Source organism: Gouania willdenowi, chromosome 6 (assembly GCF_900634775.1).
Source record: "Gouania willdenowi chromosome 6, fGouWil2.1, whole genome shotgun sequence".
Taxonomy (NCBI): Eukaryota; Metazoa; Chordata; class Actinopteri; order Blenniiformes; family Gobiesocidae; genus Gouania; species Gouania willdenowi.
The window spans coordinates 68,742,288-68,767,860 of NC_041049.1; the positions used below are offsets into that span (position 1 = coordinate 68,742,288).

The 25,573-nt window shown below is 37.7% G+C and overlaps 1 protein-coding gene across 1 annotated transcript in view; it reads right to left on the reverse strand.

Annotated features, from left to right (window-relative positions):
* Nucleotides 1-25,573, reverse strand: part of cspg4 (chondroitin sulfate proteoglycan 4) — a 104,186-nt gene that overhangs the window by 21,745 nt on the left and 56,868 nt on the right. Inside the window, exons 2-6 of the mRNA XM_028450015.1 lie at nucleotides 15,604-15,767; nucleotides 11,805-15,359; nucleotides 9,089-9,277; nucleotides 8,663-8,938; nucleotides 978-1,154 (exon numbers count right to left, since the gene is read on the reverse strand). Coding sequence (XP_028305816.1) covers nucleotides 978-1,154; nucleotides 8,663-8,938; nucleotides 9,089-9,277; nucleotides 11,805-15,359; nucleotides 15,604-15,767 — 4,361 coding nt within the window. The remainder of the gene's footprint in view (nucleotides 1-977; nucleotides 1,155-8,662; nucleotides 8,939-9,088; nucleotides 9,278-11,804; nucleotides 15,360-15,603; nucleotides 15,768-25,573) is intronic.

A 25,573-nucleotide genomic window follows, 5' to 3' on the forward strand; every position in this document is an offset into this window, starting at 1 on the left:
TCCCTTTATTGTCATTGGTGTTATTTTATTCAACAAAAAACAAAAAAAAAATATTTTGTATTTTCTTATTTTATACAGATGCCTTTGTAGAAAATAAATTAAGTCCCATTTGTGCAAGATTTGGTCTCTTCCTTTTTCAACCCAGTCTCACTCCCAACTCGTTACATATCGACATTTCGGAATGACTGTAAGCTTTTTTTCACCGAAACTTCTCAAAATAACACTTCTAACCCTAAACCTAACCTAACCTAAAACCTAAAACTAACCTAACCTAAATCTGAACCTAACCTAAAACCTAAAACTAACCTAAAACCTGAAACGAACCTAACCTAAAACCTAAAACCTGAAACGAACCTAACACTAATCATAAGTTATGGCTAAATTTCTCACTAGAAATGTCATAAAAACAACTGTTTCTACGTGCTGACCCTTAGGGGTCCCCTTGGTGTCACGTATACCCTCCCAAACATCAATATGTGATGAGTTGGGAGTGAGAATGTGTTTCTTTTTTAAGTTTATACATGAGATGTTTTCACTGTATGCAAGGGAACCGTGGCAAGATTTATTTATTACCAAAAATAAACGTGCGGGGTTAAAGTAACTATAGTAACTTTGAGTTCTATTTAATTGAGTGATACTTTTTATCAGTAGATATATCAGTACTCTTTATTCTAAGCCTAAATGCTGAATATAATTACATATTCTCATATACTCAGGTCATTTAACAATGGTTTATGTTGTGAGGTTATTAAAATGTTTTTATTAGGCAACACTGTTATAAACTGTTTCTTTCCTCACACACTGTAATGATTGTGGTCTACTTCACCAGGTAAAAAGTAGCAGTGGAAAACGGTAGCCACCCTAGCAAACACGTAAGGTTTATAGGTTCAAGCAGTAGAAGCTTTTATTGGTAGAAAAAAACAGTTTTCCAAAGCTCACAGCTCAAAGACAACGAACTCTTTAAAACGAGGAGTTACCTCCAACCCAGTGTTGTGGATCAGTTTGGGCGGTTCGTCGTTGACCGGTATGACATTAACGAAGATGGTGACAGGGAGGCTCCGCCGCTCGATCTCATAAGCCGAAGCAGAGAGTGTGAAACTGTCCTCGGAGCTCTCGGTGTTGTCGTGCATGTAGTAGATGTGTCCAGATTTCATCTGCAGGAGACACAAAAGAACCAGGTGTCACTAGACGCTAAATCATGGTTTGGAAACTTGGAATAAGTAAAAGGATGGGTGAACAAGAGGAGAGTGTAGGGAGCTTTTCAGCATGAGTGTGTCTCTAAATGTGCACAAAGAAAAGTCTTTTCATACAAAAGTGTAACCATCCAGTCTCTTACACTGAAATAAAACTGTTTAAAAAGAGAAATAAGAAAACCCAATCTGATGGACAAATGGATGGATAAATATGATGGATAATACCAGAGCTGAAAGTAATGGATTACAAGTAATTACGTTACTGTAATTTCAATTATTTACCAACTCAAGTCTGTAATAACTTCATACCAAATATTATTATTTTCTTTTTAAATGCATATTTTGTGTTTTTGTCTTCGAAAAGAAAATGTTTTTATGACAAAAACGGCATAAAAATATAATGAAAAACTTTATATTCATGGTTAGGTCTGAAGTTGTTGAAAAGATCTGATGTTACATATGTTTCTATCAATTATTGACCTACTCAAGTCTGTAATAACTTCATATCAAAAGTTCCACTTTGCACCTTATTTTTTTTAAAAAAATGCATATTTTGTATTTTTCTCATTGAAAAAAAAATTTGTTTTTATGACAAAATGGGCACAAAACACATAAAAAATACAGAAATACAATGAAAACTTTTCATCCATAGTTAGGTCTGGAGTTGTTGAAAAGATCTGATGTAAAAAAAAAGTGGGAAAAAATATTTATATATGACATTTTGAAGACAATTTTATGAAGGGTATCGTTTAGGTACATATAAGCTCAAAGAGTATTGTTTTTTTTTCAATAAATGCTCATAGCTCTAAAAATTAATAATGCCTCAAAATCAATGTTTCTATGAATTATTGACCAATTCAAGTCAGTAATAACTTCATATCAAATGTTCCACTTTGCACCTTTTTTTTGTAAAAAAAATGCACATTTAGTGTTTTTCTCATTGAAAAAAATTGTGTTTTTATGACAGAAAGGGCATTAAAACATTAAAAAATACAGAAATATGATGAAAACTTTGTATCCATGGTTAGGTCTGGAGTTGTTGAAAAGATCTGATGTGGAAAAAGTAGGAAAAAATATTTATATACAACATTTTTATGACAGTTTTATGAAGGGAACCGTTTTGGTAGCTAAGCTGTGTTGAACCTTTTTTTAAAGATGTCTCGAGGGTTAAAAGAAGTAAATATTTTGTTACATTTCTACACCCAACTGTTTCTGATTTGACAACAATCAAATGCATCACATCACAGCCGACCAATCAGATTAAGTGTAATTCATAACGCCAAAACAGCATTGAATGGAGATTATTTTCTCAGTTTTAGCGTTTGTAAATGTATCTATACTTAGAGCCTGTGAACTTTTTTTTATTAGGCTGGGGTGTAGGATGATTGATTTTGCTCAGGTTTAATAATTGTAGCCAGATTTGGGTGTAACTGTAATTTGAGTATTGAAATAGAAGCTTGTAAAATAACCGTAAGTACCGTAGTAACCGGTGCAACTTCTTTGATACTATTTTTACAAGTTACTATTGACTGATTGTTTACAGCCAGTGTTTGGAATAACGGTGTTTAAAATAACAGTGTTAGGTAACGGCATTTTTTTCCAGTAACGGGGTAATCTAACTAATTACTTTTTACACCGTTACCGTTACTGAACGTTAAATGTGGTGCGTTACATGCATTGATTAAATAAACTGTTATCTGAAAACACCCCTGGCTTCATACGCAGCTGTAGAGAGGAGGTGGGTTAAAAACAAGGTGAGCGATTATGATTGGCTAAGGCGGCGTCATGTTTCATGGTAGCCAATCAGAGCCAGTGTTTATATACATGTGCCAGCACATGGTGGAGCAGTCTGATGAAACGCTGTCATTTTTAAGGTGACGATACAAACACTACTTTAAATTAATTGTGGTCAAAGGCAAGAACGTGTATGTGAAGTATTCAGACTTTGTCCACATCTGCTGTAAGAAACTCAAATTTAATGAAGCACCTCACGACAACGACACATTATTTGACATATAGCAACTTTTTTTTTAACAGTAATGCAAATAGTTGCTTTCCTTGGTAATGAGTTACTTTTATTATAGAGTAAATAAATGATTAACTCAGTTACTTTTTGGATCAAGTAGTGAGTAACTATAACTAATTACTTTTTTAAAGTAACGTTCCCAACACTGTTTACAACATGCCAATAATCATCGTCGTCGTCATCCCTCCGTTTATGAGACGGGATGTTAAAGTATTCCACACTGTATGGGCAAACACAACTTAAGTGTTTAAAACACAGGATTTATAAATAAAGGACCTTCACTGTCGTTATTCTGTCAGATTTTCATTGTTCGTGCTTGATCCTTTAAACTTGTCAGCTGTTATTCCAGCGTGTCCAGTGAGAGATAGTTTGGGCACACTAGCAATAGATTTTCAGTCACATGAGAGCTTTAAAGTGTCTTTCTATTACATACTCTTATAGAATTTTTATGTAAATACGTCCATTTTATGATTTAATTGAGGGATCAATTCATGAACCTCAAATCCGTATTTCATGCTGGCCCTATTAAAACTAAACTCAAGACAAAAAACAACAAAAGATCGAAAGTAAACTTTAATAATGTGGGTTTTCTAATACGGGTCGTACTTTGGCAGACGTGGCTCTGTGAATATAAACTATACAGGCAGTATAAATGCAAATATGGTCTTCCCCTTTCAAGCGGTGATAAATGAAAAGATCCAAACCAGCCTCAGGTTATGTTGTAAAATATGATAAATGATATAAGGAATGTTAAATTAAATACACAAACAATAAAAAATTAGTCAGTCAGCCTCAGAGGTGCTGATATGCATATATATCATGTCTGATCACTCATGTTAGCATGTACCCCTGCTTTCCAGATGTAATAACTTTAAGCTATTTTCTTTTAAAGAATGTGAGAGTAAAAAAAAAAACACAAAAAAGCCCTGGAAAGACTGAAGGAATTTAGGACGGTGACATGGAAAACATTTCTCTGAATTGAAGAATCAGCCATTCATGGACTGATTGAAGTGGGAGGAAGAGAGAACAGCACCTGTGGAAGAGCTCGACTGATTCTGTGCACGTTTAGAAAACAAAGGAGAAAATTCTCTGGCAGGGAGTTATTTAACAGCTGCACACAGATTGTAAAGTAACCATCTCTGCTGAGACGACACAGACGTTTCGTCGCAAATTAATCCCACGTGATTGTCATCCTTCTACAAAATCAGCCGCCGTCATCTAGTCTGAGATGATCTGTTTAAGTTTTGTGCTAACCCAGGATCTCAGCAGCTGTATTTCCATTACACTTGGAAATACGCTAAATCTAGCACAAACGTATACCTTCATTTCCAAAAAATACTCAAATATCACTAAAAAGTTTTTACGGTTTCATGAGGAGGAAATTCGATATTGAAATGTGTTGCAAAAGCGCTATAAAAGCACTTTTCCCGCAAATACACGTCACAGAACATGACGTTTCTGGTCACATGACCACTTCTCTCTGAGAAATCATGGCGCGATACGTGTAAACAGAAGAGGAAACGGGACATTTCTTAGCATTAGACACTTAGCATTAGACTTATTACTGCCATATTAGACGTGAAACAACAAAGGAATACAGAGTGTTTTAAGGAGGTTCTGAACGTTCCTGCAGCAAAGTTACAAAGCTTGTGCCCAAAACACCGTTCAATGGAAACGCGTTTATAGCACAATTATACTTTGTCGACGTTTAGAAATATTGCTTTTATTTTGCGATGAAAATCCAGCTTCAGCTTGTGCAAAAATCTAAATAGTGGAATAAAAACGTATAAATTAAACATCTGAATTTTGAAAAAACACTCAAATATCGCAAAAAATTTTTTACGTTTTCATGAGGAGGAATTTCAGACGTTTCAATATTGAAATGTGTCACAAAAGCGCTATGGAAAACACTTTTTCTGGAGATACACAACAACCCTTAATGGAAACGCGTTTAAAGCGCAATTATACTTTGTCAACATTTAGAAATATTGCTTTTATTTTGCAAAAATGAGTAACGGAAACCCAGCTTGTGGCAACTGGAATCTTGATTTCCAACCAGCTCGTCTCAGAACCCTATGTTGGATGAACGGTGAAAAAGTCCAGTTGCCTTAGCTAAGCTGCCAGAATCAACATGAACTGGATGACTGAGAACCTTCACAGACCTACTGGATTCAGAAAGAGGAGTGAATTAAACTGTAATGTCGGCTTACTTTGATCTGAAGGTATTTGTGTTCAACAGACTAAAACTGTTGTTTCAGAAAAGTAGATCTAGTAGAACTTCTTGGACATGTATATAGGCCTAGAATTATGATTAAACCCTTATTATACATGTAGATTCTTTACATGAGTCAGCAGGTTCTCTTCAACACTATTCTATGCATAGAACAAAAACAACTGAGGAATTTCAGACATTTGTTCACGTTTTCCTAATATTTTGGTCTTGGCAAACTTTATTGCTTTATTGACAAGTTGTGCAACTCATAATTTTGGTCTGGTGATAAGGTCATTGTATGGTGTTTCCGTAACACCCCTTCACAGGAGGAGCTGAATAGAGAGATGTTTGGACAACACGACATGTATTTTAATTTAAACTAAAAATCAAAAGAAGGAGCACAACCTAAGTGTCTATTCTATAAAACTCAGCAGAATATTAAGCGTTTGATTAAATGACTAAAAACCTAAGGTACAGCGTACATGAAATGACAGCTTTCAAAGCACTTACAATAGTAACTATTTTAAACCACTTAATGTTCTGTTATTCTACAAAGTGTTATTATTAACATCATTATCCTCTTGACCACTGTGCTTCTGTCCATCTTCCTCTAATAATACATTATTTGTAAACTACCTGGTAAAAACAAGTTAAAATATAAATTATTGATTATGTATAATGTTTAATTTGTATAGTAAACATGAAAAACAGTGCTAACATAAACATTCCAGCTATTATCACTGTTGGATAGACTGCTCTCATGTGACTGTGGTTGTTTGTGGAGCGTGTGTGATATGAAATGTTTAGATGTCTACATTCTCTGCTCTGGAACTGTCCATCACTTTTTTTTTTTTTTACGCTTTAGTTTTCGTCTAACATATAAATATCTCCATAACAGAACATATAAAAAAACTTCTTTATTGAGATCTTTATTAATAAATTTTTCCACCTACCCTCTGCAATCTCGTTGGGCAACAGTTTTCAAGAGTGCTTGACTTTGTTGTGTGCTTGCATTACATTACATTAATATAAAACATATTTGGATAATTTGTTTCTCATATGAGGGGTAATTTTTTTCCTTTGTCAACAACAAAAACAACAAAAACAACTGAATTGCATCAAGAAAATGTATTTTGTACCATATTCCATCATCTTTGAGGAAGTTTACCTATTATCCAACTGATTTAATAGCTTCTTTGCACTCTCTCCCATACACAGCACAAGGGATTTTGGCCTGACACGTTATTATAGGACTACACTGGAGGAGTGTATTTTGGCTTCAGGTGCCCAACAGGCAATGTGAGTTTTTCCACAGTTGGTCAGTGAAGAAGTATCCACACAGGCCAAGTTATATTTCAAACATGCTATAATAAACTTTGTGGTTCCATTCAGAAAACAGGGAGTTTTCTCCACTGGTGATAACTCATGAATTTTTCATACTCTGCTAAGGTTGAGGTGTTTGTAACTTCTTTTCCTTTTGGCTGTTCCCTTCAGGGGTTGCCACAGCAAACCTTCGGCCTCCATCCAACCCTGTCCCTTCTGACTTCATGTCCTCTCTCATTAGATCAACCAATCTCTTCCCTTGGTCTGGAAATTCCAATCTCCTCATCCTTCTACCAATATATTCACTGTCCTTTCTCTGTACATTGTCCAAACCATCTCAGTCTGGCCTCTCGGACTTTATCACCAAAACATCAAACGTGTCATCCCTCTGATCCCATCCATCCTCGCCACTCTCAACAAGAACCCCAACATCTTCATCTCTGCTTTTTACAAAGACACAAAGCATCTGACCTTCTCTGGATTTCTCTGTGAACATCCTCAAAGCAAACTCAGTATTCGTTCTACTCTTTCTGGGCATGAAACCATACTGCTGCTCACAAATGCTCATTTCTGCCCTTAGCCTAGCTTCCACTACTCTTTCCCATAACTTCATTGAATGACTCGTCAACTTTATTCCTCTTTAGTTGCCACAACTCTTCACGTCTCCCTTGTTCCAGCACACGTCTCCTCCATTCCTCAGGCATCCTCTTACTATCTAAGACCCCGTTGAACAACCTTGTCAAAAACTCTACTGCCACCTCTCCTAAACACTTCCATATCGTCAGAAACCAACTGCATTTCAACTCTTCATCCTTTTTAATGCCTAAGTCCCTTCAGCCTTACTAACCTGCGTTACTTCCTGCTCCACAACAGTCACCTCTACTACTTTTTGTTCCCTCTCGTTTTCCTCATTCATCAGCTCTTCATTACTCTTTCTTTCTTTGTATCACACTTCTGGCCTCTGTCAACACACCTGTATAAATTAGCAACTCTCTCTTTACTATCCAACCTAGCATACAAGTCATCATGCACCCTTTGTTTGGCCTTTGCCGCCTCCACCATCATGCTACACTGCATCTCCTTGTACTCCTGTCCACTCTCTTCAGTTCTCTGTCCCCCACTTCTTTTTAGCTAACCTCGTTTATCTGTGTGCACTCCCGCACTTCCTAATTCTACCACAAAGTCTCCTTATCTACCTTCCTTCCAGATGACACACCAGCCACTCTCCTACCCATCTCCCTGATCACATACGCTGTAGTCGTCCAGTTATCTGGAAGTATCTCCTGACCACCCAGGGCCTGTTTGGAACACTTGCCCAAAATTTCCAATCTCTCCTTGGATGGTTACTCATGACAAATGGGAAACGCCTGGTGGTAAAAATTGTATTCATCTTGAAAAACGTTTGACAAGTAATGCAATACTATTTTCTATTCTGATACAAATTTGGATAAAGATGATTAAACTCAGCTGCTTCCAAACACTCACTGGGAATACATCATGTCAGCTTCTGAGCATTAGTCTAACATTAAATATTACAGCAATGTGACATTTGTGGTTCGCAGATGCTACACATTTGGTGAAACAATAGCTATCTGGTAAACAGTTGCTTTGCCTGTAGGGGTTTGAAAAACAAGTTCCAAAATATAATTTAAAACAGCAATATTTTTCAAGCACTTAAAGGGGTTATACTATATCTGCTTTCTGAGTAGTTTTCCCCCAAAAATGACTATCTACCTTAAAACATTTATTATAGAGCCAAGGCCTACAATATGCCTGCAATAATAAAGAGAAAATGTAACATTTAACCTTGCTATTGGAAAATAAATAAATAATTGTTTAGGAATGGATTGTAGTTTCAAAATTGTGTGTAAAACTTTTTTAACAAATAAATCTTTTTCCTCCACATACCTCTTCCCATGAAAAGTAATCAAGTATATCTCCATCCATGTAGCGAATCTCGCCGTGCTCCGGAGGTTTATCCACTACAAACTCAATGTTGGCCGAGGTGTAGAATGGGTGTGAAATGTTTAAAATGTCGGCAGTAATGGCTTTGCTCAGGCCTTCCTTCACTGTGAAGTTGAAGGTCTGGACTGGGATGAGCCGGGGGACAATGTTCACAGTGACATGTAGGTCCTCCACTGTGGTAAAACCATTAGTGACATCCACTTTGAAACTGTCACTGCCCTGAAGGAGAGAGACATTGAAACGAGTTACCCACACACTGAGAATAAAGCTGGTACCCCGAACGCGACTTTCTTTAAATTGTGAATTTGAAAGGAAACTAAACTGCCACATGTATTTTATTACAGCAAAATGAGTTGAAGTTTGTTAAACCTGAATGAATGAAGACACGTAGAGAATGTGCCCCTGATCAATGTCGTCCTGACTGAAGGAGTGAATGTAGTCGAGGACAGACGACGGCGTGCTCTCGGAGCTGTTGGTCATCTTGACCACGTGACCAAGTCGAGGAAGTTCTTTGATCGTGTACACCATTTCTGTGGGAAGAATGTCAGCTTGCTCCACCTGAAAAAAGGCAAATGGAGATTTTGTTGCACATTTCCTACATCCAGTGCCACCGTTTGATCACTTTAAGCATGTGTCAAACTCAAGGCCCAGGGGCCGAATCCAGACGTCTAAAGCATCTAATTTGGCCCGCAGGAGAAAGTAAAAATGACAGAAAAAACATGTATCATTGTGTTAATTACAAAATAATTCAGCTTATATTAAATTTTTTAATCTCAAATTAATGAATAAACTAAATTTCCTCAAGTTATTCTACTAAATTAAATAACAATTGTTCATACTATCAATGAAATATAATTTAATTTAGGTTTAAGGTCACTTAATGCTTGGATATTGTCTGTCTCTTATATACTTGATGTGTAATTTAATACCTGGAATGGAAAACTAGAGCACATTAATGTTGAAATTTCTCTTTTTCCATTTGGCCTCTGAACTAAAATGAGTTTTACACCCCTGCTTTAAAGTATCAGTTTGCACTGTCATCATTTCCTTAATGATGATGACAGTCATCACATCATCCTTTCATGAGTAAAACTCACATAGTAAAGATAAAATCATCAACACACATTCCTAAGTCTAAAATGTTTAAAAGTCTTTTTTGACAAGTATAACAAATTAGAATGTTTAATGGTCTTATTTTTCAAACAAATTAACCAGATACTTTTAATATTTCTGCAAGTATGAGTTTAATTTCCTCTGATAGCCAACATAAAATGCATATACTCATTTTTTAATCATTTTGTCAAGTCTTGGTTATTTAAAAAAAGCATATCTCCAGAAGTGAAAAACTCATAAGTTGGAATTAATTTTACAATCCATAATGCATGACTAATAAACCAGTGTATTAAACTATCAAATATCAAAAACTGGTGCAACAACAACTACAATTTAGTGCATTTCAAGTATCCAGATATCAGCAGACACCCCTTTTCCCAAAGGGTTCACCAAATAAAAGTTACCTTGTTATTGTGCTGAACATTTGTTTACTTTGTGCCATAGATGGTTGGTTGATAGGAGCAGAAAAAAAACAACCAAGTCCTATTATCTCCTGCCCTTTACTTTAGAACATGACTACCTGTATTGTGTAACCTGCGTTCACAATGGTTAACATGTCCGCTTTACAGCAAGAAGTTCCTGGGTTCAAGCTTGGATCGTTTGTGTGGAGTTTACATTTTCTCTTTATGCTTGAACGGGCTTTACTTCGGTTTCCTTCCACCACCAAATTCATCCTGAACTTGAATGATTTCAAGCAAGTGTTATTTTGTCTTTCTTTGCTGGTTTTAATTATACTATCATTCATTATGGGAAAAAAGCCACACAGGTAAACGTGGGGGGTTTAATTCTTTGCTCAGATACAATCTTAATCTTTCCATCTAAAGGGCAGTATTACTTGCAATCATCTGACAGTGACTTTGCAAGTTTCCAGAACTGAGCTGTTTCATGACTGTAGATAGATAAGAGCATATACACTAAATATACTTTAGCCATATTTGATTAACGTCAACTTAAAAATGTTGCGAATCAGGAAGTTTTGACATGGAATTTTGAATAAATTTGCAAAGATCCATACTTATTTAGTTCACGATGACTGAATAAATCAAATGAATGGATGACTTTTAATAGAAACATATTCCATCCCTCATAGAAGCTGTTTGATTGATTACTGTGTTATTTCCTCTTGAAACTGTCGTGCCAGCATTTTAAGCACCATCAAGTTTTCCCAGTAAAGCTTTGGCGACTCATGTAGAGTGTTTGCCAAATAAAAGATATATTAACATCTGTGACATTTGGAAGAAAGTTCTTTACCCAGGCAGAATAATGGTCAGCCCACTTTGAGATGTTTTAATTAACCCTCTGGAGCTGAAAGCTTTGGGATGTTTGAGATTCATGCTTGTGTTTTGTGATATATTTCTGAAGATTATGTTATTTTTGGTTTCATTGTAAGTGCCTTTAAGGCTACAGTTAAAAACAGATGTGTCAAGAAACATAAGGAAAATAAATGTTTTATGTTTGAGCTAAGGGGGTTGGAGTGGATATTGTTTTTTAGAAATGTTCTAAATTTGTTATGTGTGAACCAACCATTTAAACCTCATTAATTGCTCTCAAGATAAAGTTGAGGCAGGCTCATCTTATAAATTATAGTGGGCTGCAGAAAGTTCCTTAGGCAATACTTGGTGCTTTGTTTTCCCCACACTTGATAGAGAATAATTTATAACATAAACTGAATTAGAAGCAGAACATGCACAGTGATCTTTAGCCCCACTTTCATGTGGCTTAGATGTAGATTAGCAGCAAGGCTGAGAAAATACCAAGGCATACATCACAAATCATGTGAAATGTCACAGAGACAATGGGTTTTCTGTTAAACAAATCAAAATTACTGCCAAATTGTAGCAAAATCTATTCTGTCTTGTGAAATGAAAACAAATGCATGTCATGTAAAATAAATCTAAAATGTTTAGGTAGTCATAACAATATGCAACCCTTAAAAATACATTAAATGAAAGCACATTAACAGTGTTTTTACCTTGAGTTGGTTTTGGTTGATGACAGTATGTTCCCCTTCATAGGAAATGATGACCTCATTGGTTACTACTTCAGGCTCAGAGAAGTACCCTTGCTTAAATACTTTAATTCTGAACGTGCCTTCTTCAGAATGCCCATTTGCTTGCACAACAAAGTTAAAGGAGTCCTTTGACCTCAAACCCTCGTAATTGTGCTCATATGACACAACTCCTTTCTTGAGGTCCTCCTGGGTGAATGTGAAAGCTTCAATTCCACTCACGATAATTCTGCCATCACCTGGTGGAGAGGTAATCTCGAAATTAATCTTGCTGTCATCTCTAATGTCCATGTTGGTGTCAGCACTCAACAATGTGGTGTTCAGGGTTTTTGTGCTTCCATGATCTATGACAATAATCGTATTGTTCACTATTCTCAGGTAGGGATCCCCGGCCTGGATCTGAAGAAGAGCTGTGGTTTTGTGGAAGCCATCTGACACCTGAAGTGCAAAGCGCTCCCGATCTGCTCCATGGTGAATGAAGAGAACATTCTTATCTCGTAAGTCAGCTTGTGTAAAACGGAAAAGAGGCTGTGATGGATTAGATGTTGACACAATGTTGCCAGATAAAATTCCTTCCCGAGCGTAGACAATTTGAGAGTCATTAAAACCAGAGTCATCATCCTTAAACTCAATCACATCAGTCGTTAGCAGGCGTTGGCCGTAACGCGCAACATTAAAGACCTCATCCACAATCCTCACTGGAGCATGCTCATTCTTGGAGTGAATTTGAATCCTGAAAATTCCATTAATGCTTTCTTGATTGTCTGAACCTTCTCCTTGATCACTTGCTTCAAAGTAAAACTCATCACTGCTGGTCTTGGAGCCATCATGCTTATAAATCAGCTTGTCAAACTGGAGGTCTTCATTGCTAAAAACTCGAATTGCTCCCTCAAACCGAGGCATTCCTGGAGGGGATTCCCTTATCAGTCGTCCATATTTTGGTCCTTGAATCACACGAAACACAAAATCATTAGAAGTTGAGGACTGTAGCCAAAGATAGTTTTTGTTCAGGGTCTGTTCGCCTCCCTGTAAAACAGCCAGTCTCTCAATTGTCAGAACAGGAGCATCGGAATTAGCAAGAATGTTGATTGGGAATGTGTAGAGAGGAGAGAACTGATCCTCAGCAAAGACTCTGAACTGAAACAGGTCAGTGCTATCCACAGATCTTTTCACTCGTACTCTATAGCTAATAGTATAATCCAGAATGTCTTGCTGGTTAAATGAGTCACCTTCGTGCAACTCTTTGTCCATCAATAGAAGAGCTCCTAGCATTGGTGGCTTGACTAGTATGTACTTAATCATTACTGGATCAAGGTTTTGACCACTGACTTCGGCCTCAAGCTCAGTGATCCCAATAGTTGGCTCTTCACCAGACTCTACATCTAGTGGCACTAGGTTAGACACTTTCACTTGCGCAGGGATAATCTTAACTAAAAAGGTGTTATTCCAAAGGGAGAACTGACCCAAATGTGCATCAAACTGAATCCGCTCTACCACTATATCTTCTTGTTCACTTGAATCAGTGCTGAAATATCTCAGGTGCTCTTCATCCAGATCAGATTGATGAAACATTGAAACCTGCTTGTACATTCCATCACTTGTCAGAATCTGTAGTTCTCCAAACATTAGTGGGTGGGTTATGTTATATATTACGTCTCCATTACGAGGATGAGCAAGGACAGCCAGATTCTGTAGGCCAATGGATACATTACTTCCTTGAGTCAATAAAAGGCCAGTGTTAGTCACAATAGTCATATGAGGCTGGGTTACAGACAACTTGAAAGTAGTAGAGTGGCTAACTGACTGTCCATCAGATACTTTTAAAGTCATTTCACCATCACTACCCCCTCTGTGGACAAAATAGATATTTCCATCTTTTAGCTCTCTGCAGGTAAACTGAGAAATGCTGTGCCCTGAATGCTGGCTGTTTTCCAGGTAGCCTAAATCCACAGAAGGCTCGGATGTAACAGACACTGTTAGTTCATCACAACGTGTGTCAGAATCCATAATTTTGATGAGGCCAGGACTCAAACGAGATCGACCGTTTTGTGTGATGGTGATTTCTTCCCCACTTAGCTGTGGTATGTCATTAACTGGAAGGATTTCAATTGAGAGAATGTATTCACGAGGAGTTCTCAAACATTCTGGGAGATAGCCATTGCTGTTAGCAACCACCTCAAGATGGATTTGATCTGTGTGTCGTTCATTCCCATCGTGCAAATACTTGATCTTTTTGTTGACGACATCTTGAAGAGTAAATTTTTGTGTCCGTTTTGTGTTAATATCCATATCAATCATACCATACCAGGGATCACTTTGGAGGGTAAAGATGAGCTGAGATTGATGCATTCCTGCAGCACTTAAATCAAATGTGGGGTTTAAGTTGTTTATGTCCAGCAAAGCCTCTCCACCCTCTGGAACAAGCAATGGGCTGAGATCAAGAAGTTTTGTTACGTTTTTGAATAACTCGGGTGTGTCTTCAGTTGGATAGCAGTGCTGTTCAATGGAGTCAACATCAACATATCGAACACTGATAGGTGGAGAAGTTGTTGTTGAGTCTATGTCATAATAACTAGAGTAGTCATAGTCCTCTCCCTCACATTTAACATGAACATCTTTGGTCACCACAGCATCCTGCAGGCTTCTATCCTTTTGATTCACTTTAATCTCCCCCAAACAACCAATGAAAGATTCAGAAGTCATGTCCTCTTCTTCAAAACGGCTTAGGGAACCACTGTCCCGAAATACTTCCTTCATTTTCCCCTGGATTCCTCCAAGGTAAAGGTTCCCAACCAAATCCAATTTCTCTGTTGAGTCAAAAGGGAGGGACGATGATTGGCTGTCTACATTCAGAACTAAAGATTCTTTGCTAATTTGAACTTTAACCCGATGCCACTGATCATCATCAAGCTGCACCTGGGTGTTCTCCAAGACCTCTAAGCCACTGCCGACATCCAGCAAACCTTTGAGATAACCTTTTACAATACCAATTGCTATGAAGTCTGAATCTCGACCAGGGTGAAAAACAAGCAGAGCATCCTCGATGGTGGTTTTCAACAGGAACTCTAAGCTTCTTGGTGAGCCCGTGATTGCACTCCAGGTGGGAAAGGACACAAAAGAATCAGGCGTACTAAAACTTGTTGCCTCCCCATCGCCAGCCTCAAACTCACTGCTGCAAGATTCCTTTGTATCATGGCATTGCTTAAATGCAGAGGTGAGGATGTCAAACTGATAGGATTCAAATTTGACCTCCGTCATGCAGCCTCGGAAAGGAGGAATAGCGTTGCTAAGGTAGGTGGCGTCCAGGTCTCCAGTTCCTCCTAGCCAAATGCCCACATCAATATTAAGCTGCTCGCCATCATTGACGACTGGTATGTATGTTGGAAAGAGTTCATCGATGATCATGGTGAGTTTGTCATCTTGTAGTGTCAGGGAAACTTTGTGGTAGAGCAGGTTGTTAAGTTGTACGCCTTGAGATGAAGACAGCATTACCTCACCCGCCCCCATGTTCAGTCGCGCCTATAGAAGATAAAAAAGGAAAAATAACGTGGAAATATTGTTTTTGCAGAAAATATTTAAATATATAATATAAATTTCCAAAGAATTTCCTCCATTGTAATTTGTAAACTACTTTCACTGCCTCGGTGAGCTAAAAGTTGCTTTTACTGAACCTTAAGTAAGCTAAAATTATTGTAAATATTACCTATAAAATTATGGTTTCTAATGTGCCAGCATGCATGTGTTGGCTGATTTATTCGCTTACCTGTACTTTGCCATTCTGGAGTTCAAGAAACAGGTAGTCCTCTCGCCCTGCAGCCAGGAGCAGTAACCCGCTTCTTCGACTGGTCTTGATTTGTAGAGTAATATGGAAAGTGGAGACATCTTGAATGGTTTGTAAGCTGCAGAAGCTGTCCCCAAAGTAGGATTCTGTAACAGGTAAATGTAGACTGTGATAAGTACAGAACGACATGAGTCAAAGTCTTAGCTAACAATGTATTAGTTAAGGTGGGAAAGCATTCATTCATGAAATCATCTTTGACACACTTATTGGGGTCACAAGGGTCTGCTGGTGTCTACGTATCTCCAACTCTCAGTGGGCACTACGTGGGGGTACTCACTGAACAGGGCACCAGTCCATCACAAGGCAAACATTAACAATCAGTAAACTCAGACTCCCATACACTCAGAGATTATAATAAACTCGAAAGAAAACCAAAGCAATCATGGGGAAAACATTCAAACTCCACAAAGAAAGGACATACACAAAGTGTCCACCCCCAGAGCTTAAATCAAGGACCTTCTTGCTGTGACATAGACATGTTAACCACTACACAACTGTGTTGGCTGGAGTGAAATCACTGTTCAAAAAAAGAAAATAGACTATGGTGTAATTTATTCATACCAATAAATAAATCATATAGAAAAATAAATACAGTACTTGGAAAAATATTGATGATAACAAACAAAAAATGAAATCGAATAAGAGAAAAAGGAGCCAAAAACGGTCTTTAGTTATTGTTTGTTACTATTTCAAACCAAATTAGCTGCAGGTTGATGGGGAACACTTGGATTCTACAAAAACCTAACTCATATTTTATTCAGAAACACCTTTTTCTTTACCAAAAGTAGTCCAATTCATTGAGAATAAAATAAGTCTAAGCGAGAGAAAGAAACTCTACCGCTGACTGAAGAAGATTTATCCAACATTTTATTGCCTCCTAAAAAGGTAAAGATAGGAGGCCCTCTTTTGGAAATAGTTTTGGATAGTTTTACCCTTTTGATGATGTGAGTAAATGTAAGAGATGCAAGCTTTCAACTCATGATCAAGTATTTAATGATTGTTTACACGAATGTTGCAACTGCAGAGCTGATTAAGTGACTTGACTCAGCATTTTTAGGGAGGGAAGACCCCCCAAATCATACTGCATTTGTTTAATTGTTGAAATGAAGCGCTAACAAAGGTTCGGTTATGCTAAATGCTTACCACCCAATGACAGGGAGATGCTTGGGTATAAACTTGTCTTAGAAAAAAGAGCAAGAAAAGAAAAAAAATAACTCGATGTAAAATCTTAGATTACTAAATGTATGAGCACATTTCAGGCTTTCTCATGAACTGATGTCTTTATTATCAGGTGTCCTCCAGCTGCTTGCGGCTGAAGAGGAGCTTCTTTTGGCCTCAAAGGGATTCTCTCACCAAGCCATCAGTCACTGCTCCTGTGGAGATTTCCTGGGCATAAAGACTCTTCGGCTGCAGGATTTCCCAGGCTTGAGAAGCCTCATTTCCAATGAGATGCAAATTCAGCCACCTGCTACAAAATGTGCTCTCTAGAGAGCTTGAAAAAAAAAAAAAGTAAACTACAGAGGAAGTCAATTATTTCCATGTGCACATGCTCTGAAATTAAACTGGACCTCCTCCAGGACCCCATTACCTCACTATGGGTTTCCCGTAGCCTTGGCCAAGAGAGTTAGAGAGAGGTGGCTTTCCAATTGTCTCACACTTATCCTCAGAGGGAGATAGCTTGAAACACAGCTCGAATAAAATAAAAATAAAAAACTCAGTGTCTGATCATGCAGATCTATTGCTGTAAAAACGTGAGAGAAAAGCAGCATAATGTCATTCCCTGAGAGCGCTACGGACAAAATAGTCCTTTAAAAACCAACAGTAGCATCCTGTAACACTGGAGGAAATTGGGCTTTGTGCCAAAAACATCATGAGTCTCAAACACAGACAGAGCAGCAAACACTAACATCCACATTCATAACTATAAATGGGCAAAAGTATTTTCCCAAGCAAATGTGTGAGCACCCACTTAAAGGGCAGACTGTGGTGTTGCATCTACACCAACACCTCACTACTAATGTGACACCAGGGTTGGGGTCAATTACAATTGTAGTAGCGTAATTGCTAATTAATTCTAATTATGGCGTAATTATAACAAGTGCTGTCAAGAGATTAAAAAAGTGGTGCGATTAATTAACTATGCTCTGTGATTAATTAATCTAATTACATGTTTAATCGAACCTAAAAATTGCAGAAAAATGCCCTCAACTTTATAAAGTAATTTATTGTTTTTAACAAACTTGAACAGATGCAAGCGTAGCCATTCACATTCCGCTGTATTTACTAGTCCCGAGGGCTACGTGTCATATTGATGTGTACTTTAGTCAATCTCCAAATAATAGAAGAAAAAAAAATTAAATAAAACATCAGGACTCATTCATTTTGGCTCTGAACCCTGTCATCTTGTCCAGTTTTGGCTACACGGCGTGTTTGGAGCATGTAGCAGTTAGCACTGTCGATGCTAGGTGCTACATGTTTAGCATTGAGGTAATAGGAGAGGCTGCAAACCTTGGGTGATTGACAATCTCTTTTTCCTTGCTCGATTTGCACACAACTAGGCTTATGTTTTCCATCCAGTGTTTTTCTAAGAAAAAATTAACGCAAACGAAGTTACGAAGCTCAATAGTAAAAAAAGAAGGGTTCCGCAGTGCTAAAAAAAAGCGTTTTTTTTCTGTAATTATATAATCGCAATGAACACGTTAAAGTGACAGCCCTAACAAGGTTTGTTATTTCTTTTTTGCGTATTTTACAGCTGATTCAACACCCGTTATTATTAGAAATGCTAATGGCAGGCTAACACAAGAGGAAGGTTAATTTTTTATTAGGTTATTTATTTCAGGCTCAGTAATTGTGATTTCTTTTAATTGGAATTTCTGGGAATACAAAATTATATTTTATTATTTATTTTTTAATTTAATAGGAAAAAATGCTGATAACTGTAGTTGTAATTAAATTGTAATTGAAAACATAATTGTAACTGAAAAATGTAATTGGCCCCAACCCTGAACACCACCAATGGGTGCATTTGTCCTTTGGTTTACTGTTCTGTAAAAAAACCAAAAAATAAAAATAAAAAACCCTTCAACCCTGGGAAATAATGAGAATGTGAACAAAGATGATAATTTTGTTGTCAGTAGCGACAAAAGCCAAGCTTTTATCGTCATTCCTCCACATTTGTGACTCCACTATGCAGCAGTTGCTTTCATTTCAAGGCTTTTCTGTCAAGTCGGTGATGAACGGTCTACTCGTGAGGTGAAACACACACACAGAGACCTTTAGCTGAAACACATGAGTGATCAGCAGTCCCACAACCACCATTTAGGTCTCTCATTAATAAATACCATAGATTTCTGCCCGACATTTATCACTTGATTAACTTTTTTCCATGCATTTCAGTGCTAAGAAATACATTTGGAAACAATGTCCTTAAAAAGGTGGTGGTGGTGGGGGGGGATTCCTATTCAATGAAAATGAATTGACACTTACACATCATTTATTTTCTATATTCACTTTCTTTGATTTAGTTGGCTGTGCCAGAGGCTGCTGCAGCATAATTCAGAGAGCTTCTGTATGACTAGGGTATTTTCACTATAAGACACATGCTAATTGCACTAGAGCATGGAGGCTACAGCTGAAAAAATGGAGGAAAAGAATATTTTCTTGCAGGCATTTGCTTTAACAAAGGAAATAGCAATGAGCTCCATGGATCTTAAACCTGAGCTTTTGTTGGATTGTTCGCTTAGAGTACGAATAAAGAGCTGAAGAGAGAGAGAGAGAGCAATGCCAAGACAATTCAGCTCAGGGATTTTCTGATTCTTGACACTGTTGCCTTCATGAACGCAAAGAGAGCACATTTTCTAATGATGCATACAAAAGCTTCTACTCTCTGCCCCATACCTGGACCTGGAATTCATTAGTTTCCCAGTTAAGCTGTGCAAAGCTCTGGATAGAACAGGCTTCACGTTAGCATGTTGAAAATGGGCTTTTTCTATCTATTCAAATGCCCAGCTCAGTGACAGGGCAATTGTTTTTGCAGCCTTGCTTGAACCGTGGGCTAAGCCTCCTTTGATGTGTGCAAAGACGGATTCCAACCTTGTAAAGGTTTATTGAAAACTGCATTTTGCATTGTGAAGCTGTGTGTCTCTGTACAAGTAACGTATTCTTTATCTTCCAGGCACTTTGGTGTGGGAGTAGATGGCATCTAGCTGAGGTGATTTTGCAATGCAGAGCCTTATTATCTGTAAAGGATGATCCCTGCTCATAAGGGGTGGAAGCTGCCGCCAACCTCACTGCAGTGGCGACTGGTGCATTTTTTTCCAGGGGGGGCTACAACTCCTCAATAGACATACACCAAAAACAGGGTTTGTGCAGCTTTGAACAAATAATTAAGGAAAACTGCAGTTACAAAACTGCTTTAAAAACCAAATGCATCGCTACAGAACCCATAAACAGGCAAGAACAAATGTAGTATATACAATGGAGTGAGTAAGTGTGTGTCAGGGTTAATATACTATATCATACTACTCATTTAGTTTTTTAGATTTTTTTTATTTTTAGGCCGGGTTACTGGACTCAAAACGCCCTCACTTTGTTGTACTTGTTGTTGTTGTTGTGTACACTAGTTAAAATCACTACTCCTCTGTTATTCATGAATGGATTGGGCTGAAATTTGGTAGCTATAATCTATGGATGTGTACGCATCAACCCTCGGAGCCCGATTTTCCATTTGGGGCCCAGAAAAAAATATAAAAAAGAGAAAGTTGATTTCTCAATTATTTGTGAGTCAAATATTACGACGGTTGGTGGTACCGAATCATTGGCACATACCAATATATACATGGGGCCCATTACCCCGTACATTTCACGGGGGCGCCAGGGGTCCCCATTTTTCAAATAACTACTCCTCCGTTAATGCTCATTGAATCGGGTTGTAATTTGACATGGATATTCTATGAGCAGATGTCAAGAGCCTCTCGGAGACATTTTTGAAAATGACCTTTTCCGGTATTTTCAACATTAATCGGAACATAGTCGTGTAATATATATTCTGAAAAGTGTTGTAAATCAGTCATACCCGTCTTTATTCATGATGGATTTGATTCTGACGTTTCATCTGTCAATCAGCCACTTTATGATGGACTACTGTGACGTCAGCCCCTCCCATGGCGGGAGGTGGTGTTGTGTAACTGAGCTGCTGCATTCACCTCTGTGCAACCGCAGACTGTATCTGAGCGCTGGTTAGCTGCGTCCATAGACTTGTAATAAAGAGGAGTTACTGCGCATGTACAACTTTTAACGAGAGTGAATGGATAAAGATTAGTGCGACCCAAAGCGGAAACACGCCACCAATCAGACACAGATGAACAAAACAGCTTTACTCATAATCATTATCTATATATTTATTCTGATTACCTAAATACATTAAAAAATATTTTGCAGTATTTTTAATTCATTATTATTTTTTTTTATGTCTTTCTCAAACTAATGTGGTGCATGGTGGGGCAGCGCCCCAGCGCCCTCTGTTGGGCAACTGCCACTGCCTCACTTCCTGTCCAAGCGTCACCTAAAAGCAACGTTCCCGATCTCTTTCAGGCCATTGCAGCCCTTCTGTGCATCAGTACTGGTTCGTGGCCATTGCAGATTGCTGTAATTTGATGACTAATTCAACTGATCCTCATAAAGGGAAGACAAGTCTTCCTCTTGGTTGGATGAATTGCCCTCTTGTCTTTTCCCACTTTTTTACAACTCTGCCTCTTCCCTCATTTACTTATAATTCTTTTGGCTTCGATGTAATTACATAAACTGCTGCAAGTAGCGGGGGATCAGCCGACTCAGGCAGAGACTTTGGGAGCAGTCACTCATTTCTAGAAAGATGCAAAAGAACTGTGAAATATTATGTGTATTTCAGATTCAAATTCTATTTCAGATATCACGCAGTATGTCTGTATTTCCCATAAAGTTACCATAGTAACCAGGCTGAAATCTAAACAAACCTCTGCATGTATCCTAATGCATGGTGAGGCTGACTATAAATACAGGTTATGTTGGTCATTCTGTTTCCTTTGCTGGGCTGTACCCACGACAGCAGGGCATAACGACTTCACAACGTAATTATATGAAGGCAAGGGTGTTCTTCACCAAAGATAGACCCAGAGAGCTTTCAAGTGTGCAGTGACATTTACCCATATGGTAACATGGTCATTACCATGATGAGCAATTACATTTCTCGCAAGAGTCGCTAGCACTCATGCTTGTGGAAAAAACATTAGGTCTCCATTATGTTAGCGGAGAGCAGCGTCAAGAAGAGTTCGAACACGGTTTAAAATATCAGTCACAATGGATTACAAATTAACCTCATTTTGAAGTCATTTTTGTCCTGCTAAAAAAATAGATATATTCCATTAAATGTCATTAGGAGTAGGGACCATAGTTCTTGTTTGTATAAAATAAAAATAATGTCTTATTGTTACTAAAGAATACAGAAAAACATGTGTAACATATTAATATGTCACATCAACATGTAAAGAATGAATTGGGACAGTGTAATATAACTATTAATAATTAAGGGATCTTCCTTCCTCAAACTGAGGGTGCTTTACCGAATCTTAATTTATTCAGTGTACATGTTGAGGTAAGCTACATCTGTAGCCACAGTTGCTCTTCATTTGTTCTCCAATGCACACATGGAGTCAGTGATGACAATGACTAGGATTGGGTGGGGTACCAAGCTCCAAGGACTCATCAGATTGTGGGTTCTACCTTCTAAATCAGTGGTTCTCAAACTTCTTTGGCTCAAGTACCCCCTTTTTCTTTTGTCTGAATCCAAGTACCCACTTTGTCGGACTACAACATTTTACTCAGAATTATGTGTATAGAGCATAATGATGGAATGGATGAGTGATAACACATTTTAAAGATTAATTTTGTAAATAAACTGTTTCTATAGTTTTTTTTATTTACGGTCATGTGGGAACAAGACTGACCCTTGTGTTTTCAGTACAAGTTCAAACAAGTTTTTTTGGCATATTTTGTGGTTGTTTTTCCTCTTCTTTTTATTATTCAGTATATTTTTCCCTTATTTTGTGTGTTTTTGGTGTCGTTTGTTTCTTGTGTCGTTTTGTATGTTTTCTCTGTTATTTTTGTGTATTTTGTAGTGATATATGCATTTTTCTCTCACACAGTGTGTGTTTGTTGTCGTTTATTGTGTTGCTGGTAATAATAAGTATTTTTCTCTTCTTGTGTATTTTGTGTATTTTTATTTTCATTATTCAGTATATTTTTCTCTTATTTTGTGTTTTTGTTGTCGTTTTGTGAGTTTCTGGTAACATTTAGTCTGATTAAATAAAAATAAACATTATGAAGCCACATATTTTAATGTTTTCATTTATTAATTTTCCTCTCCAACTCTCTCAAGTTCCCCGTGTAGTGCCATCGCGTACCCCTAAGAGTACACATATCCCCGTTTGAGAAACACTGTTCTAAAGCACTAGAACCCAAATTATTTATAGTGAATGTTGTTAATTTTAAGAAGAGCTATACTGTAAATCAGCCGTTATTTATCACAAATACTATATGTACACTAAAAAATGTATGGTTTTCTATAGTAATAGCATGTTTTTTCTTTTAGAAAATATCCTGCTACCACACTCCGCAGCCATTACATTTTACTTATGTACGTTTAGATTACCAACCATTCAAATGTCTCCAATTGTCTATTGAGAGACTCAAATCAATCAAATCCACATGTTTTGGAATCATTGGAGAACATGGGGAAGAACAGAACATGCAATTGCTACACAAAATTCTCCATGAGGAAGTCAAAACACAATAGTGAGGCCACAATGCTAACCTCATTGATCTGTATCAAACAGATTTCTGGGATTTCCAAACAAAATAACCCAACATTTTAATGCAATTTTTGAAAAAAAAAAGTATATTCTCGCACAAATGAAGGCAAACTAAAACTGAACTAAAGTGGAAACGATCATTGCCTGCTTGTTTACAGACCCGACTGTGTGGCAGTCCATTTAAGAAAATACAGCAAAACCCAACGCTGTTAAACAGCAGAGAGCCGAGCCACAACTCTACATACCTTGACAGTGCTGCTTTATTAGTACCCCTTCCCTCCCTAAAGACTTTTCAGACGTCTCTAGGGACATACTTTTACAGGCTTTGTGGAGCCATTTCTCAGAACTGGCTACTACACTGAAAGAAAGCATCATAATTCTAGCCTGACTTGATTCTCTCTTCACCCCCTCCCTCCCTAAAAAGCTATGTGGACCCACCACAGGAGGCGTTGTCCTGGAAACTATTGCAACTTTTTGGACTTGCTTTTAGAAAAAAGAAAACAAAAGATGCAACAACAAGAAAAAGGACATTTCTATGCAAGTGTAATGTAATTTTATCTCCGGGGAATGGATCTGTGAGGAAAAGGAAGGCAAGCATTTCAAGGAGATGTAAGACTCAGTGCAGTCTGCTCTACACTTAATTTGAAAGCAAGGATGTCTTTAAGGACTGGGCTGCATCTGTATTGAAAATGAAACACACCATCTTTGGAGGATTAAGTGAAAAAGGACAGCCTTGTAATGAAACGGCTTTGTCAAAGACTAATGACAAAGTTTTCTGTTTTCTTTTATTCATCACCAAGTTTAAATAAAAGTGAAAAGAAGAAACCTGATGGGATCAGAGGTTACATGGGGAGTTTCTAAAGATGGGGCGCGATCCAATCAAAACACGGGAACAACCCTCTACTTCAGATTGTTGCTATGTACTCTTCCTCACAATAGGTAGCTCCTCCTTTTTCCATTTCATTTCTGCACAATATTACATTCTGCACTCCTTTTTGAGACATTAATAAAGAAGTGCTGTGCTATTTCAACAAAGCACAATGGGACTACAAAAAAAGGACATTGTTTCCTTTCCAAGTCCTGCTTTTGGAAATACAGTAAACACTGTGGACAACGCTTACCTCCAAAAAGCCAAATTCATGCCTCGTTGGCATCATGAGTGTTAACTTAAAAAAAACCTTGTTGGTAACGATGACTGTACAGATGATCTCACTCACCTCATGACAGGGAGAAATAAACACAGGCATGAACAGAAGCATTGTTGCGTCTCAGGGCGCTGCTATATTTTTATGGCTGACTAATACAAAGTGTGCCTCTGTCGGCCCAGCCAGGCTGCGGAAGCCATCAACTGCCAAAGTCCCAGTGGGTGGGTCCTGTTTAAAATAATCCCCTCTAGACATCAGAGGACTAACCTTCCCCCTCAAAGCTGTTTCACACTGAATGACCAACTCCCTGCAAACACACAAGACTCTTGTTCGGTCAAATACACCTTTTACGCCAACAAAAGTTAATCAAGTGACTGTTTATACTGGAACTTACTTTGTTTGTCCTCAGTTTGGGTAAGGCTGTTCATAGACTGGAGCTGAGGGAGGTTTAAACTATTGGTGGAGGTGTTAACTCGCAAAAATACTTGCATTCCTAAAAATATTTTTGATACTACAGACATGATTGTATCGTCGGCTAATTAGTAGTGAGGATGCACTACAACATTATTCTGGAAAATCTTCTCCCCCACTCCTACTACTCCTGCATTTTTTAACCGATTCCAACAATGGCCTAACAATACCATTGTTAGGCTAATGCTACCGCTATGCTAACTTATACAAATGTTAATGCTAGGTTAATGCTAACACTAATGCTAATTTATGCTAACGCCAATGTAACCCAGGTTAACAGTGTTTATCAAAGTGAAAGCATGTTATAAACAACAGTAATAAAAAAGAAATAAATAATCGTGAAAAGAGTTATTAAATAGGTAAATATGATAAAATGTGTTACACCAACACTATTGCTAATGCTAACGTTAATGCTAAATTGTCCTAATG